General features: G+C 54.8%; 1 protein-coding gene across 6 annotated transcripts; it reads right to left on the reverse strand.

Annotated features, from left to right (window-relative positions):
* Positions 1-663: 663 nt before the first annotated feature.
* Iqcn (IQ motif containing N) lies at positions 664-15,463 on the reverse strand. Of its 6 annotated transcripts, none has more exons than XM_087587309.1 (4): positions 15,358-15,463; positions 10,868-10,992; positions 8,214-10,436; positions 664-1,706 (listed from the first exon to the last, which is right to left on the reverse strand). In XM_087587309.1, the coding sequence occupies exons 3-4, from the start codon at positions 10,413-10,415 to the stop codon at positions 747-749; spliced, it is 3,162 nt and encodes a 1,053-aa protein (XP_087443435.1). In that variant the 5' UTR covers positions 10,416-10,436; positions 10,868-10,992; positions 15,358-15,463; the 3' UTR covers positions 664-746.
* Between the last annotated feature and the right edge of the window lie 1,360 nt (positions 15,464-16,823).

The raw sequence follows: 16,823 nt of genomic DNA on the forward strand, positions 1-16,823 counted from the left end.
ACAAGCAAGCTAAGGAAGGCAAAGTAGTCTGGTCCCTGCCAGGTAGGTTCTCACGTTTTGTCGTTAAATTTTGTTTTTGAGATAAGGTCTCGGGGGTTGGGGATTTAGCTCAGTGGTAGAGCACTTGCCTAGCAAGCGCAAGGCCCTGGGTTCGGTCCCCAGCTCCGAAAAAAAGAAAAAAGAAAAGAGAGAGAGAGAGAGAGAGAGAGAGAGAGAGAGAGAGAGAGAGAGAGATAAGGTCTCACTGTGTAGCCCAGGCAGACCAAAACCAAATCTCCTGGTGATTCTGCCTCAGCCACCCATGCTGAAATGACTGGTGTGTGCCTGTCACAGGTTAATTTATTTATGTACAGTGTGTGTGTGTGTGTGTGTGTGTGTGTGTGTGTGTGTGTGTGTTCAGGGAGGTCAGGTAAGTCAGCTCTGCCCATCATGTGAGTCCCAGTGATCAAATACACAGGCTTAGTAGCATCTTTACCAATGGTGTCATCTCAGTGGCCCCAGATGGGACATTCTAGAAGTCATTAGCCATGTGACACACAGGATTTCATGCTAGCACCCTGTGGCCCCTGAAAAATAATTGGGCTGGAGACACTGGAACTCCTTGCTGCTGGCACGATATAGAATTCCCCTTGTCCCTCCCTAACTCAAGACATATGACCAAAATCAGGCTGTAGCATGCTTTATTCACAAGACTCATGGGGCCACGTGGCCATGATGGTGTCTCTTGCCCACAGCCAGGGAGGGGCCTAGACGCCAGGCCAATGCAAAGAGTAAGCCCTTGAGGTACGGCGTGAAATGTCCCTGGAGATGCTCCACGGGCCTCCTGTTCCCAGGAGTGCATCCGTGGTGAGGCAGCTTCGAGTATAATGTCCCCTCCACATGGCCTGAACCATCTTGGCTGCAGACTGCTGCTGACGGAGCTGCCGGCGGGTCCTGTAGCCCTTCCAGGCTGCCTGGATGATGGTGCACGCTCTGTGCTGCTGGCTAAGAGTGCTCTGCTGGGATGCTGAGGTCCATCGAGAGACGGAGTGGACTGAGGCGCCCTGGCCAAAGCCCTGCACCACGCGCGTGGACAGCGTGTGGCCACACACGTGACAAGTGCGTGGCTGGGACCCCACAAGCATCACAACGCTGGGTGGACTCTCTACTGGGGGACCCAGGGATTGGCAGACACTGCAGACATCTGGCTGACAGGATAGGAAGCATCGGTGCTCTGAGCTGCTTCTGCTGTCCAAGTTTCCCTGGGTTCTGCCACCGTGCTCTGGCCACGCAGTAGGAAGCAGGATATGGCGAGTCCGGGCCCGGCGAATGGAATAGCCACGCCAGGCAGCCTGGATGATGGTGGTGGCTCTGAACAGCCTTTCCAGATTCCGACGTACACGGTAACCACGCCACGTAGCTTGGATGATGGTGGCCCATTGATGCCACACTTTCACAGTACGGCGCACCAGGTAGCCACGAGTGCAAGCTTGGATGGTGACAACGGCCTGGACGACAACTTTCTCCATAGCTTGTACTGACATCAGCAGCTCAGCTGAAGGCTTGCGGTCCAGCGCTGCCTCTGCACCAGAGGGGTCCCATGGCTTGTGGCCCCTGCTGGGCCATATGCCTGGAGGTGCCCCAGCATGTGCTGTGGCTCTGACCGATACGTTGGGGACTTTGGAATTCCATGACTGGCCAGCAGCCAGGCCGGCATCCACAGGGCCCTGGGGTACAGTGGGGGGTGGGGACATCGTATTATGGCCAGTTTTAGGGTATGTAACGAGATGGGGTCTGTGGTTCAGGGGCATGGTTCTGGGGCCCTGGGAACTCCCATCAAGGGTGGTTTTGCGCACTGTGATATGGTGAAGTCTGTGGCCATAGTGCGTGGTGGTGACTTTTCGAGAGCCCTCATCAAAACTAGTTTTAGGGACTCTGACCTCTTCATGTTTTTGGCTGGGAGGTGCAGCCACACCTCCCATCATTTGTGATCTCCCATCATAGCCAGTGACAGAACTGTTGATGGACTCAATATTTTGGCCATGGGACATGGTTGGGACCAGGGAACCCTTATCATAGCTAACTCTGGGGCCTCTGGCAGAAGGGGGCCTTTGATCGAGGTGTGTGGTCAGGCTTAGCACTGTTCTTGGCTGGCCAGCCTGCCTGGCATCCTTAGCAGACTCATCAAGAAGGGGTCTCTGGGGGTCATCTGATGATGGCTCATGGACCAGAGACACCCTCCGGCCTCCTGAGGATGTCTTCTGTCCCCTCACAACCCCCACGTGGATGATGGGCATGACACCCACTGTGGAAGCCCCTGAGGGCTCCCTGTGACTGTCCGATGAGGCCCGAGACACTGGCTTGAGTGGATAACTAAAGGGGAGCAATCTGTCCATGGAACCTTCTAGAAGTTCTGAGACAAAGTTGCCTTGACTGGATTGGTAGAACTTTCTAGCAGTGAGGGACTCTTGGTGGTCCCTCTTCGTGTGGCTCTGAGGTTCTCCAATCTGGGAGGCACTTGATGCCCCGATTTTAGGCGGGGGTGCTGAGTTTGTCCCTTCTGAGCTCTGGACAGCCCTGGGGTTTCCAGGCTTGGCCCCCTCTAGCCCTAGAGGCAGCTCGGCTGTCCCAGCTCTGCCTGTACTCAGCTGTGGTGCCACTGAGACATTATAAGCCAGAGGTTGGCTCGAATTGTCCACAGGGGTCTCCTGCCGGCTCGGGATCCTGGGACCAGAGTGGAGGCTGGGGAGATCACTCTTGCTTTCTGAGGCTAAGGGCTGAACAGTATTGCTACTGACTGTGGGGTGCTTACCTAAACTCTGGACTTGTTTAGGAACCTCCTTGTTAGACAGGGTCTTTGAGAATGTTTGGTCTTTGGGAACATTTTCTGCTGCCAGAGGTATATGCCCACGTCTCTCTCTTCCTGTGGCACCAAGGCCTGTCTGTGATGCCCCCAGTTTTGACTCAGTCTGAATGCCCTCAGGTTTGACAGAGTCTGTGCTAGGTGTCACGGTTGAGGACGTGGTTTTAGCCATTTGTCCTGGCTTTGGCAAGGTCAGGTCACCAACACCTACAAGCTTTGTCTGCCCAGGGTCTTGGCTAATCTGTGAGGGTGGGTGTTGTGGGTCTTCAGCCAATTTCTGAGTTGCTGGTGTGCAATCATTGGCCAGCTTGGTGACAGAAGGTGTCAGGAAGGAGACCTGGGAAGCTTCCTTGTACTGTGTCACCTGAAAAGGACGTGGACAGATCCCTACCAGCATGGACCCCCCTGGGACCAGGTTACTTGGCCTGCTGGCCACAAAACTCGACCACGGGCTTGGACAATGGGAGTTTGGTGAGGGTTCGATAGCTGGGCTCAACTTCTCCCTACTGCCATCAATCTTTTGAGGGTGACTAGGGGCCTTATTGCTAGCCACAGGACATGGAGGTTGGCCAAGGGCCACATCACTGGCCCCAGCATCTCCATGGGAGCTCTGACCCTCACCACTAATCACTGATTTTGTCAGTAGGTTCTGGGTCCTGATACCTACAGTGGACTCTGGGGAAACATTCTGGGCCACACCCTCTGCCTTGGACTCAGGAGGTACACTCTGAACCAAGCCATCCACCATGGACTCCGGGGGCACTTTCTGGGTTACGCCATCTGCCATGAACTCAGCAGGGACACTCCTGCCTACACCCCTGGTCATAGACACTTGAGGAAGGTTCGGAGTTTTGCTTTCAAACACAGGCTTGGGGGCCGGGGCTGAAGACACCTTTCCATCTACAGAAGCCTGGGGCAAAGTCCCGCCCACAGCACCTGCTGCATCTGCAATGATCATACCTACGTATTGGTAACTGGGTGGAACCATAGTGGCCATCGAGAAGAGCTGGGGGTCTAATGCAATAGGGAGAGTGGCACAGGGCTGAGGGATGCTGGTGGCCAGCTGGTTTGGGAAGAGCTCAGGTGGGACCTGCATCGTGGGCACCGTGGCTGGGCATGGGCTCTGGCCCACACCTGCGGCCATGGCCGCCTGATTCTGAGTCCAGTGGATATCTGCAGGCGAGGCCCAGGCAGCCATGGGGGGTGGGTTGGCCCCCTGACACACACTTAAGAACAGTCCAGTAGTCAGAGGCCCCTGGGGAATCCCTGGGGCTATGCCCCTGAACAAAGCCTGGCATGGAACACTGGTCCCTATGGCCAGGCCATTGTCCTCGACAGGAGCCACAGAAGGGTGGCCATGCATGGTCTGAACCATAGGACTTGGGGGCCCCTTGTTGGCCTGGGTCGGCTCAGAGTGAACTGTGGAGCCCTGAGGGAGGTTTCCACCTGAGCTGCTGCAGATGCCCAAAGATGGCTGGCCTGGTGTACTCTTCACACATGGCTGCAGCCCCCCTTGGTTGGGCATGGAGGGCTGGCTTTGAGTTGTGCTGCTGTCCAGCAGTGTGTGCTGCTGTGGGCTGAAAGCTGGTTTGCTCACCCCACGACCCACACCGCATACCACAGTGGGCGGCAACAGGCTCAGGGTTCCCAAGGTGGCCGCAGGTGCATTTGAGAGATCAGGGTACATTCTGGGAGCCAGAAACGGGGAGTTGAGGTTGGGGGGTACCCTGTTGGACAGAGGCACCTTGAGCACCCCAGGGACCACAGTGCTGGCTGTGGTTGGCTGACTGTGGTTTGGAGATGCCCTGTTGGCCACAGACACATGGGCCAGCGTTGGGGACCTAACACTGACCACGAAAGCCTGGGCTAGGCCTGGTGACATGCCGTGGGACACACATGGCTGCACATAGTTGGGGGTTACAACCGTGGCCATATAAGGTTGAGTGAAATGTGAAGGCACGCTGTAGGCCGGGAATGGTTGGAAAAAGCCTGGAAACATCCCGGGGGCTACAGATGTCTGGACTGAGTCTGGATGCCCTGCAACCTGTGTGGGCATGGAGGAGCCGCCGGGTGGTGGCCAGCTACTCAGAGGTGACTGAGTGGGCCGGGGGGCTCCGTGGATAGCGGCAGATGGCTGGGCCTGGCCTGAAGTTGCCCCAATGCTTACTGACTGGCTGTTTAAGGTCACCACACCAGTAGCAGATGTCTGCGTAAAGTTCGATGGTGCACTAGAGGCCACATGTTTCTGGGTATAGATTGGGGACCCTCCAGCATACACAAATGGTTGACTAAAATTTGTAGGTGACCCATAATATATCAACGGTTCTGTAAGGCCTGGAAACAACCCAGTGTCTATGGATGGCTGGGCTAAAGCTGGGGACACCCTGGTAGCCACAGATGGATGGGCCAGGCTTGGGGCCACCCCAGGGCTGGTGGATGGCTGAGCCAGGCTTGAGGCCACCCCAGGGCCTGTGGATGGCTGAGCCAGCCTTGGGGTCACCCCACAGCCCGGGGATGGCTGAGCCAGGCTTGGGGCCACCCCAGGGCCTGTGGATGGTTGAGCCAGGCTTGAGGCCACCCCAGGGCCTGTGGATGGCTGAGCCAGCCTTGGGGTCACCCCACGGCCCGGGGATGGCTGAGCCAGGCTCAGGGTCACCCCACGGCCCGGGGATGACTGAGCCAGGCCTGGAGACACACTCTTGGACCCTGCAGGGTGAGGTGAGCTTGGAGACAGCCCCTTGGCCTCTAATGGTTGGCTCAGGCGCTGAGATCCCTCGCTGGCCTTGCGTGCCTGGCCAGGGCTTGGGGCTCCCCTCTGAGTCCGCGTGTCCTTGGGTAAGACAGGATCCAGACAGGTGACCCCACTTGGCTTCCGGTCTCTGGCACGAACCTGATCCTTCTTATGCCAGGGTGTAGCTGTGTTCTGGCAGAGCGCCTCAGTCAGGTCCCCAGTACTATAGTCAGACGCACTGTCAGAGTCCCAGTGGACATTTGAGGCCAGGCTGCTGCTAGAGAGGAAGGGCCCAAGTCCCAGAGGGGGACGTTGGGACTTGGGGAGTGTGTGCTGAAGACTGGGTGGACATGTTCTCTCCAGCTGCCCCTGGAGCCTGTACCTCGCCTCTCTGATCTCATTCGCCATTGGCTGGGAGTCCTGCATATCACCCTCCTTGCTGCATTCCAGAACTCCTGAAGGTGGTAAGCTAGATGGTACGGAGGGCTTGTCTGAGGGGCTGCTCTTCAGGGAGCTCTGAGAGTCACAGCTGTCTTGGCAGTGGGTCCTGGGATAGCTCTTGGCTAACACGATCTGTGGGTGCTGTGGGATCTTGGCCAGTAACTCATCCAGAAGGGACTTGTGCTGGCCAGTGGTCTGGGCATGAAATGGGGGGGTTAAAGGCACTTGAGGGCGCTTCTCCAGTTTGGGGGTGGACCTGTTGGAGGCGGTTTGCGACTTAGGATTGAGGAGTACAGGTGACGGCTGATCACTACCCTGTTCGTCTGCCACGTTCCTGACAATAGTGGCCATTTCCTTACTGCCCGGTGGTGACAATACTCGATTGGGACCCGACAGCAGAATCTGCTTACAAGTCTCCTTGGGCAATGAGCTGTGACTCCTGATTAGGGAAGAGCAATAGCTACAGGGAGACTTCTTGTGTATCCCCTGGGTTGGACACTGACACACATTGCTCTGACAAGTGGTAGAGGGCCACAGGGACGTGGGGGAGTTCCCGTCACCCATGCGACCTGAGGGCTTGCTGGCTACCACGTTGCCCTCTCGGTACGACGACCCTGGGTAGGGTACCCTGCTGGCCACAGATGGCTGGTGGGAGCTTGGGACTGGGCTATTACTGGTCACGGATGGTTGGTTACTGCTTGGACCTACACCGTTGGCAACAAGTGGCTGCCATAGACCAGGGGGTGGTGGCTGGGAAGGTCGTTTGGGAACATGGGGACCCTCACCACATGCCATGGAGTCAAGATCCAACGACCTCAGGTATAGACCAGAATAAAGGACTGAACCTACCTCCCTCGACAGTGTGGGCATTTTGAGTAGGGGACAGCAGTAAGTGCTGGTGACCGTCCCTCCGGAAAAGGAGCCTATGAGGGACTGCGGCGAGCAGGGTGACCCTTCCAATGTGATCCCAACACTTTTGTCCCACGGGATCCCATCAGGTTGTTCCCAGGGCAAGCCCTCCCATGGTGGCCTGACCTTGCTACACCGTGCTCCTACAGGACCCATCGTAGGTCCCCACGCCACCGACAGACTCCCGCTGCAAGTCACCTCCATTGGGGCAGGCGCTGTGGTCATCCGACTCCCCACTGTTTTTGAGGAGGCCTTAGGGAGGAAGGCACCTGTCCTCTGGGCCATTTGGGCCAAGGACTGAGTGAAGACAGCACCCAGCTCACCCTGGCACAGTGCCTGGCTGAGTGTGGCCCTCTCGTCTTCTGTCAAGGCTTTGCACAGGACCTCGGCCAGCTTTCCCTGTGTGGCCTTGCTGAGTTCTGGACGCAGCTCACCACGAGACAGGGCCCGGGACAGGGAGATGCCCAATTCACCCCATGACAGTGCCTTCATCAGTGCCATTCCCAGCATGCCTTGAGGCATGGCCTTGACCACAGATGGTCCCAGGACCTCCCGGGACAGGGCCTGGCTCAATGCTGTCCTTACTTCCCCCTGAGAAAGTGTCTTGACCAGGAGTGCCCGCAGGTCCTCAGGGGAGCCCAGCATGGCCACCAAGTCTGCACATAGAGATGCGATGGATGCTGCCAGGTCTTCGTGGCATGACACTGCCTGGTTGGGCATAGGGGATGGAGGTGGGGTCCGTGGCCGTCCACTGTCACCCCAGGATTCTGCATTGCACACAGGGTGTCCACTGGGTGTCATCAGAGGTACCAGCATGCCTTGGGGATCTGTGGCCACTGAACGAGAGTTCTGCACGGTCTTGTTTGGTGCATGGCTATGGGGCTGGGGCTGGGCTACACTCCTGTCATCTGGCTTGGCACGGGGTCCGGTGCTAAGTGTCCCCAAATGTTGCCACAACTGGACAGATGCCTTGGAAGTGCTCAGGAATGTCTGCGACTGGGTCTTGCTACTAAGGTCAGTGGGAGGGTGGGCAGTCAAGAGGCACTTGGCTGTTTCCGTGGCTATCTGGGCCTGGGATGGAACCTTAGCCAGACACGTAATGAGCTGGGCCAGGGACGGGGCCTTGTTAAGCTTAGCGGATGGACAGACCTGGCATGCTGCCTTGGCGGTTTTAGCGTTCATGGTCTTGACATGCTCAGCAGGTGGACGCAGCTGAGAGGAGTTTTTTGTCAGGATAGAGGCCATGGGGTGCTGGGGAGCAGAGATGTGTGAATATGTGTGTGGGTATACCTCAGGAGGGACTGAGGTCATCCCAGAGGAGCGTGACTGCGGGCAAGCCGAGGTTGGACGTGACGTGGTCGGATGATCTCGAGACACAGATCTGGCCTGTTCACCGGCAGGTTGGAGCTGGGCTGTGAGGGACATCAGGTGTGCAGCCAGTGGCGAGGAGGATAGAGAGGCAGAGAGACCTACAGGTGGACGCCGTCCTTCAGGTGTGCCTGGGGCCAGCCTGGATGGTGTGCAAGACTGGGACAGAGCTTTACAGCAGGGTGAGGCCAACAGAGTTCGGGCATGGCAGGGGGATGGCCGGGTTTGGGGGCAGGTCTTGGTCAGGGGCACAGCCAGCTGGGCCTGGGACAGGGTCACAGTTATCTCCTCGGGCATGTACACCCTGAAGTGAACCTTAACAATCTCTGCCCTCTGCTCGATCTGAGTCAGGGCCTTACTCCTGTCTTCCATCACTTTTGTCCAAGACTGAGCCCTGGTTGCAATGGTTGTGTTGGTCTTGAGAGCTGCTTCCTTCTTGGAGGCCCTTGCAGGACAAGGCTTCATCTTTTCTACTTCCAGTGGCGACTTGGCTGGAGGAGGCTTAGGAATAATGTCTAGATTTCCCTGGGGCCCGCACCTGCCCTTCCCCTCGGCCAAGTACGACTGAGAGGCCACCTTGACAACGGCGGGGGTCTGCTTGGTGCTCACGGTGACCTTGGCCTTTGGGTTAGTTAAGTGGACCTGGGATGCAGTGTTACCGGCAATCACCGGACTTTGAGATGAACTCTTGGGACTTGAGGGTACCGCCGCCTCAGTTGAGCCACCACACAGGGTCCGGAAGACAGCAGCTACGGATCGTAATTGAGCTGGGGTCTTGGTTATCATGGCTGCCAGGCGTGTCTGGGGTGAAGGCTTGACCGTGGGGCTTGACTGGCAGGTTTTGGATGGAGTGGACACTGCGCATGTCTGAGCTTGGCTTCTGGTCACCGGGCGTGTCTGAATTAAGTTCTTTGTCACTGCGAACCCAGGGCCAGTTTGCAGTGGGGCCTTGGTGACAAAAGTTCCTAAGCGTGGTAAGGCCTTGATTGTAGGGGACACAGCAGACACTGGGGGCTGTGCCCTGACCCCAGGGACCATGGAACGAACCTGCATCTGCGGTGTAGTACTAGAGAGTGAAGAGTTGGGTGGCACAGGAACCAAGGGCCTGATCATCGGAGAGGTTGGGCTGGTTGGAGCTGGCATCTTCGTGACTGTCGTGACTGTCGTGACTGTTGCTGGGGATGAGGGGCGTGTCTGTGGTGCACTCTTTGGTGCTGTAGACATTGTGGCTGGGGATTTGGGGGCAGCAGCAGCCGCTGGACACACCTTGGTAGGGACCTTGTTGATTTGATATATATGCAGTGGGACCTTGGGAACATCTGTTTCTGTGTGGGTCTGGGTCTGGGTCTTCAGGGATCCATGAATGGCCTGGCCATATCTCCCTGTTGCTGCTGGCTCTAGGGTCCCCACTTTGATGGTCTTGGAAGCCACATGCCTGATCTTCACACTGTCCCCCTCCAAGTGTCTCATGAGACAAGAGCTCTGAAAAGTCTTGGTCAACATGCAGGGCTGATGCTTGGGACCTGTGTGTCTGTCGAGGCCACCTCTGGGGACTCTGCTAGCACAGGGGCCTGCTGTGGCTTGTGAGGAGACCAGGTTGTCAGATGATGGGAACTGAGTCTCTTTAGTCACCATGAGTGGTGACTGGTCCTCTGGGGCATGAAAGCGCACCTGCTGTGGCTGGTGGTAAGGGATGTCCCCATCATCCTCCCTCTTAGCTTTCTTAGCCGTCAGCTTGTTGGAGTGCATCAGCCTGCGGGTGCTGAAGCGTCGCCAGGCCTCCTGGATGGCCTTGGCTGCTGTCATCTGGGAGATGAGTTTCTGCCGCAGCCGGTAGCCCTTCCAGTTGGCTTGGATGACAGTGGCTGCCCGTGAGACCATCATGTCCATCTCATCTACCAGGATGTTCCTGAAGGCCTGGCTCTCCACCACCGCCCGCAGGCGGGGCACTTCCTGTGACGCTAACACTGTCAGCTCCTTGGGCGGATAGGAGTCATTCTGGATCTGAGGACGTAGCTTGGCCACTTTCTCTTGGTGAATGGGGGTAGGCTGAGGGAGACATGGCCTGCTTGGTGACATGAGGTTCTGGAACTGGAGCTGAGCTGCAGGCTGCATTGCTGCCATTCCTGAGCCGGCCAGAGAAGTCTGGGGGGGAGGGGTGAAGGATGAGGTTTGGTAGGTGTATGGGGAGGGGAGAGAGATGGGAAGGTAGGGACTCGCACAGATGGGCGGTGGGTGGAGATGGGTAAGGAGACAGTGGGTGCATGGATGGTTGGATATATGTGGAGAGGTGGGAGAGGAGTTGGCGAAGAGCAGAGAGGTGGTGAGTGGGAGAGAGGGATGAGGGAGTAGTACCAGGCCCGTGGCAGTCCATACACTGTGAATGGATGAGGTACTGTGCATGAAGAACATGGAATCCAGGGATACCTGTGGTTTCTGTGTGACAGCAGGTGCAGAGAGCAGGGACACAACCACCCAGCAGCCCGCAGCCCGGTAACCTGGGCAGGACCTATATGCATGGCAGAAGTGCTCCTCAAGGCAGGCCCAGTCAAGCCCTGACCCAGCGATCTCCTTACCTTGGAGGGTCATAGAGTTGGAAAAGGAGCAGAAGAAGGTGTAATCTTGGAAGCCAGCCTGTAAGGGGAGGCTGTCTTCAGTTCTTCATTCCAAGAAATGTACACAGCAGCGCTCTGGGCTGGTTCTGTTAGAAATACCAACAGGAGTGGGACTGTGGACTAGGCCGGGGGAGGACAGAGCTGAGAGGGCACAGGGAGGATGAAGCAAGGGAGAGCAGAGGGAAGAGTCAGGACAGGGGAAGGAGGAGGCAGGATAGAGGACACCCGACAGGAGGGGCCTGGGAAAATGAGTGTAAGGGGAGGGCCCCAGGATGCATGTAGGATTGGAGAGCAGAGGGTGTCTATGTCTGCATTGTCTAGAAGGGTAAGAGCCAGAAAGAACACACCCAGGGCGCATCCACTCAGCACCCTATTCAGCGAGACTCAGGGAGCTCCAAGGAGGCTCTGTGTGAGGAGTGACTGGGGCCAAGGCGGATGGTACAGGTTGTCCCCTGAGCCCAGCCAGTGGGAGCAGTGAACCAACTGCTGCTGTTACCTTCTGCCTCTGCATGGACACCTAGTGCATCCACCCTCCACACACAAACTTACATGTCGATTAAAAGAGTTAGGCCAGGGCTAGGGTGGCCCCATGGTTAACAGCACTTGTAGCTCTTGCAAAGGACCCGGATTCGGTTCACACAATTCACAACAGTCCCTGACTCAGCAGATCTGACCCCTTAGCTGGCCTCAGCAGGCACACTCATGGTGCTCAGGCACACATGCAGCAGGTAAAGCACCCACATATGTAAAAACAAAACAACGACGACAAAATCTAGACCAGTCCTGGTAGCACCCACTTAACCCCAGCACTCAGGAGGCAGAGGCAGATGGATCTGTGAGTTCAAGGCCAGCCTGGTCTATGGAATAAGACCCTGTCCACATAGATAAATGTCAGACAAATGATCCTAACTTAATTTTACTGCCAGACACACTTTAAACACGAAGATCTGGTTGTGTTGGACGTAACTGAGTAGAGACAAGAATTGTAGGCCACTGTCATGGGACTGTCATGGCTATGTTCCAGTCTCAGGGACTTACGCCTTGTATCCACAGAAGATACACTTGGACAACCACAAACGCATCCGAACCTAATAACACAACTACCAAACACGTAAGGCAAAAACTGGCAGTATTAAAGAGACAGAGTGGGGTTGGGGATTTAGCTCAGTGGTAGAGCGCTTGCCTAGGAAGCGCAAGGCTCTGGGTTCAGTCCCCAGCTCCGAAAAAAAGAATAAAAAAAAAAAAAAGAGAGAGACAGAGTAATCCACAGTCAGAATTGGACTGCTTTAATTTTTTTTTTTTTTTAAGACAGCCTGTCTCTATGTAGACCAGGCTGGCCTGGAACTCACCAAGATCCACCTGCCTCTCTCTCCTTAGCGCTGGAATTAAAGGTGTGAGTCACCACGTCTGCCTATACCTTTTAGAAAATATTGTTTTCTGTGTGCATTGGTAGGTGTATATGTGTGCGATGTGAGTGCACGCTATGGTCACAGGTGTGGACAATCTCTCAGGTCGTTTTGTGGGTGCTGGGATCCGAGCTGGTCTTCCTGACTGAGAGCATCCTGTCACCCTGCCTTGGTTGTTACTTTAGCTTTTACAATTCATTTCACCTGTTTGAGTATTTTTTCCTGTGTGCATGTCTGTGCACTGGGTGTGGTACAGTGCCTGTGGAAGCCAGAAGAATGAGTGGGTGCTAATTCTAAGCCACCTCATGTGGGTGCTGGGAACTGAACCTCTGGAAGAGCAGTTGGTGCTCTTAATTGCTGAGCCTTCTCTCCAGCCCATTTTATCATTGGGTTTCATTAAACATTATTTTTTAAAAAGGTTTATTTATTATATACAGTACAGTGTAGCTGTCTTCAGACACACAAGAGGAGGGCATCAGATCCCATTACAGATGGTTGTGAGCCACCATGTGGTTGCTGGAATTTGAACTTAGGACCTCTGGAAGAGCAGCCAGTGTTCTTGACCGCTGAGCCATCTCTCCAGACCTAAACATTATTTTTAGTGTTATTTATATGTCTCTTCTGGCTAGTTTTATGTCAACTTGACACAGGCTAGTCATCAGACAGTAGGGAAACTCAATTAAGAAAATGCCTTCATATGATTAGCCTGTAAGCCAAGTGGTGGAGGCCAGCCTGGTCTACAGTTAGTTCCAGGACAACTAAGGCACACAGAGACCCTGTCTCAAAAAACAAGAAAATAAGGCTGAGCAAACTATGGGGAGCAGCCATTAGTAGCACCCTCCTCTGCATCAGCTCCTGCCTCCAGGTTCCCGCCCTGCGTGAGTTTCTGTCCTGCTGTCCTGACGTCCGTGGATGGGTGTGGAAGTATAAGCCAGACAGATCCTTCCCTTCCCAGATGCTTTCATGCATGGGATCCAATAGAGCACAGTGAGGAGAGCACTGCTGTGTGCATGCAGGAGGAAACACTGCTGTGTGCAGGCAGGAGGAGACACTGCTGTGTGCAGGCAGGAGGAGACACTGCTGTGTGCAGGCAGGAGGAGGACACTGCTGTGTGCAGGCAGGAGGAGACACTGCTGTGTGCATGCAGGAGGAGACACTGCTGTGTGCATGCAGGAGGAGACACTGCTGTGTGCATGCAGGAGGAGACACTGCTGTGTGCAGGAGGAGACACTGCTGTGTGCACACAAGAGGAAGACACTACTGTGTGTTCCCAGAAGACTGAGGATGGCTCCTAGAGATGTGATTACAGATGCAGTGAGCCTGTGGATGCTGGAAACCATTCAGATCCTCCTTTTTTTTTTTTTTTTTTTTTCCGGTTCTTTTTTTCGGAGCTGGGGACCGAACCCAGGGCCTTGCGCTTCCTAGGTAAGCGCTCTACCACTGAGCTAAATCCCCAGCCTCCATTCAGATCCTCCTTAAGAACAGCCCTGAGCCCTCCCTCAAGCCCCATGTTCACCAGCATGCCAGCAGTACAAGGAACTCTAAAAGGTCTCTCGGTGACTAAGAGAGCAAACAGGCAGAGCTTGGGAAGAGCTCGGAACTACAGTGCCATGTTGGCGGCACTAGCCTGAGAACACAGAAATGTTGCAATGTCTCTGTGAGTCTGAGGCTACATAGTAACTTCCAAGAAAGCCAGGGATATACATTGAGACCCTGCTTAAACAACCACCACCACCAGCAGAAACCTCCTGTTTATAAGCCAGTGCTGCCGAGGTAAAATCAAGGTCCCTGGGACTGGCTGCTCACTCTGTCTTAATGAATCCTGAGCCATTAGCCAGTGAGACCCTGTCTCAAAAAATAACATGATGTCAGGCATGTGCTGACACATGCCTTTGATCCCCAAACTTGGGAGGCAGAGGCAGGTAGATTTCTGTGAATTCAAGGCTAGCCTGATCTACATAGTGGCACCCCATCTAATGAAAATAAAAAAAGAGAAATTGAGTCCCAGAAGTGTGGTTACCTGTCCACGGTCACTATAGGGTCCACAGCAGAACCTGGCTCGCTGACTCCAGTCAACCAGGGTGACCACCAGCCCTCTCCTTCAGGACAGGTCCCAGGGGTGTCCTCAGTCCTGGAGTGGTCACCGTGTCCCCCAGGCACTCAAGACACCCCTGGCTTCAACACTGAGCCAGTGTAGGGTCAGCAACTGAGCCCCCATTCTGTGAGCTCTGCAACCCCAACTATCTTTATCTAAATCCCAGAACATTCATGTGTACAGGGTACTTGTTAGACAACCCCAGTATGCTGGGAGGAGCTGTCAGCAGGCTCACAATCAGTGATTGTCATCATACCAGATGATGTCCATGTCACAGAGAAAGTGGGGCTCGGACCCTGGGACCTGGGGAGCAGAAACTGGCATGTGAGCACAGCTAGAGCTCACGTTGCAGGGCCTTGATGAGTGTGTGAAGGATTGTGAGCTCCATCTCTAGCACCCCATAAAATGAGGCAAGTTGGCATCTGAGGCAGGAGGATTGTTGTGAGTTCCAGGACGGCTTGGGCTACAAAGCTGGATGTGGTGGTGATGAATACCTGTCAGCCCAGCACACAGGAGGTGGAAGCAGGAGGATCAGAAATTCATGGTCATCCCCATCTATATATAGTGAGTTCAAGGGTAGCCTGGGCTACGTGAGACCCTTTTTAAAGAAAAAAAGAAAGAAAAGCCACCAGGTTATGTAAACCCTGTTGAGAGTACAGAGTGGGGAGAAACAAGGTTGTAGGGTGGGAAGAGGTTATGGAGGGTACCAGGGCAGTTGTCTAGGGACAGCTGTGAGCACAGGGCTCCCTCTTAGTCATGCAGAGCAAGCCCACCCTACCTTGGTGCTGGAGAAGGGAAAACAGGCTCACAGGGTTGATGCCCAAGGGATAGTACCATCAAGGCTTGGGGGACCCCAAATACTATCTCTAAGGGCCTAGCTACCTACCACAGCCAGAGGACGCAGACATTCTTAGCAAGAGCTGAGTGTGGTCCCCCACCAGCCCACTCACCTATCCCCAGAGCTGAAGCCACCAGCCCTGATAGCCCAGCCTTGGGACCGGGGCGCCCAAATGTCTTTATGACTTCAGCTGAGTTCTGACCACTCCCTAGCAGTATGTAGGGTTCTAGAACTCGGAACTGGGGCCCTGATGGGACAAGAGGATCTGAGCTGTCCTGATGGTCCAACATGGAAGGAAAATTAGGGCTCTGAGTATAGAGATGGCTCTCCAACCCCTCCCCCTTGTGTCTGGAGGGAGGCCTGTCACCACCTGGGATAACTGCTGAGCCTCCAAGATATCCTGGGCACATTCCCTGGTGGGGCATACAAAGACATGTGCAGCAGTCACGCACCAAGGAGTTTATGGATGTTGGTGAGTTCCAGGCTAGCCTGGGCTACATATGGAGAGAGATCCTGTGTAGAAACAGAAAAAAAAAAACAAAAAAAACAAACAAACAAAAAAAAAAACGGGCATGCACTGTGAGCCATGGCCATAGGAGGGGTAGATGGGGTGAAGCCAATGTTCTGGGCCACCTCCCCATGCTGGGCTCATACCCAACATGAGTCACAGATGCTCCAGCCAAGACTGACACACACCTTGGCCTAGGCACAGCAGGCTCAAGCCAGAACCACTTTGCCTGGCCAAGGGGCTACTAGAACAAGGCCTCTATGCAAGGAGAGCAGACCACACAACCCTGTGGCTTTCCCCTGCCTATCTCCTCTATCCTTTTGCTGTTTTGAGCACTTCTGGTGAGCCTATTATGTCTCCTTGGGAGCCTGGATATGGTGGTCTTAGCCCGTGTGCCAGATGAGGCTCAGGGAAAGAACTACACTTGAATTGCAGAGCCAGCCTTTCAATGCTGGGGAACAGAACTCTGAGCCCAGGCACCCTGGGCACATGATATGCTCTGTCAGAGTCCTTGGTGTTTTGAGATAAGACTCCCTATGTACCCAAGGCTGGACTGAAACTCATGAACCTTCTGCCTCTGCATTGCAAGCACTTGAGTCACAGGCTTTCAGGGCCCAGCCTGGCTCTGATCAGCTGACTGGGAACACTCCCAGCATCAACAAAACTTAATTTGGACCGGTGTGGCAGCACATGCCTTTAGTCCAACTGAGTTTGTGGCCAGCCTGGGCTACACAGTGAGACACCTTTTTTTTTTCTTTTTTTTGGAGCGGGGACCGAACCCAGGGCCTTGCACTTGCTAGGCAAGCGCTCTACCACTGAGCTAAATCCCCAACCCCGAGACACCATTTCAAACAACACAAATCTTTAGAAAAACCCAGATTCCATCCAACACTACAAAGAACAGTGAAGACACTGGTGTATGTGGTATCCCAGCATTCCAAGGGCCAAAGGAGAGGTCAGAGTTCAAATTTCTACTGTGCTGTTTACAGCCTGTGGAACAGGTCTCCAATACTCCCTGGGCTGCTACTGTATAATAGGGGTACAATAATTTTGGCCCTATCTAAGAAGGA

Source organism: Rattus norvegicus, chromosome 16 (assembly GCF_021556685.1).
Source record: "Rattus norvegicus strain SHRSP/BbbUtx chromosome 16, alternate assembly SHRSP_T2T, whole genome shotgun sequence".
Classification (NCBI taxonomy): Eukaryota; Metazoa; Chordata; class Mammalia; order Rodentia; family Muridae; genus Rattus; species Rattus norvegicus.

Coding starts and splice junctions, on each gene's coding strand:
- Iqcn (XM_087587306.1), bottom strand. CDS start 10,415: ATGGCAGCAATGCAGCCTGCAGCTCAGCTCCAGTTCCAGAACCTCATG. Junction 1,707..7,049: donor TAGGAGCACGGTGTAGCAAG/GTCAGGCCACCA, acceptor ACTGTACCCCAG/GGCCCTGTGGATGCCGGCCT.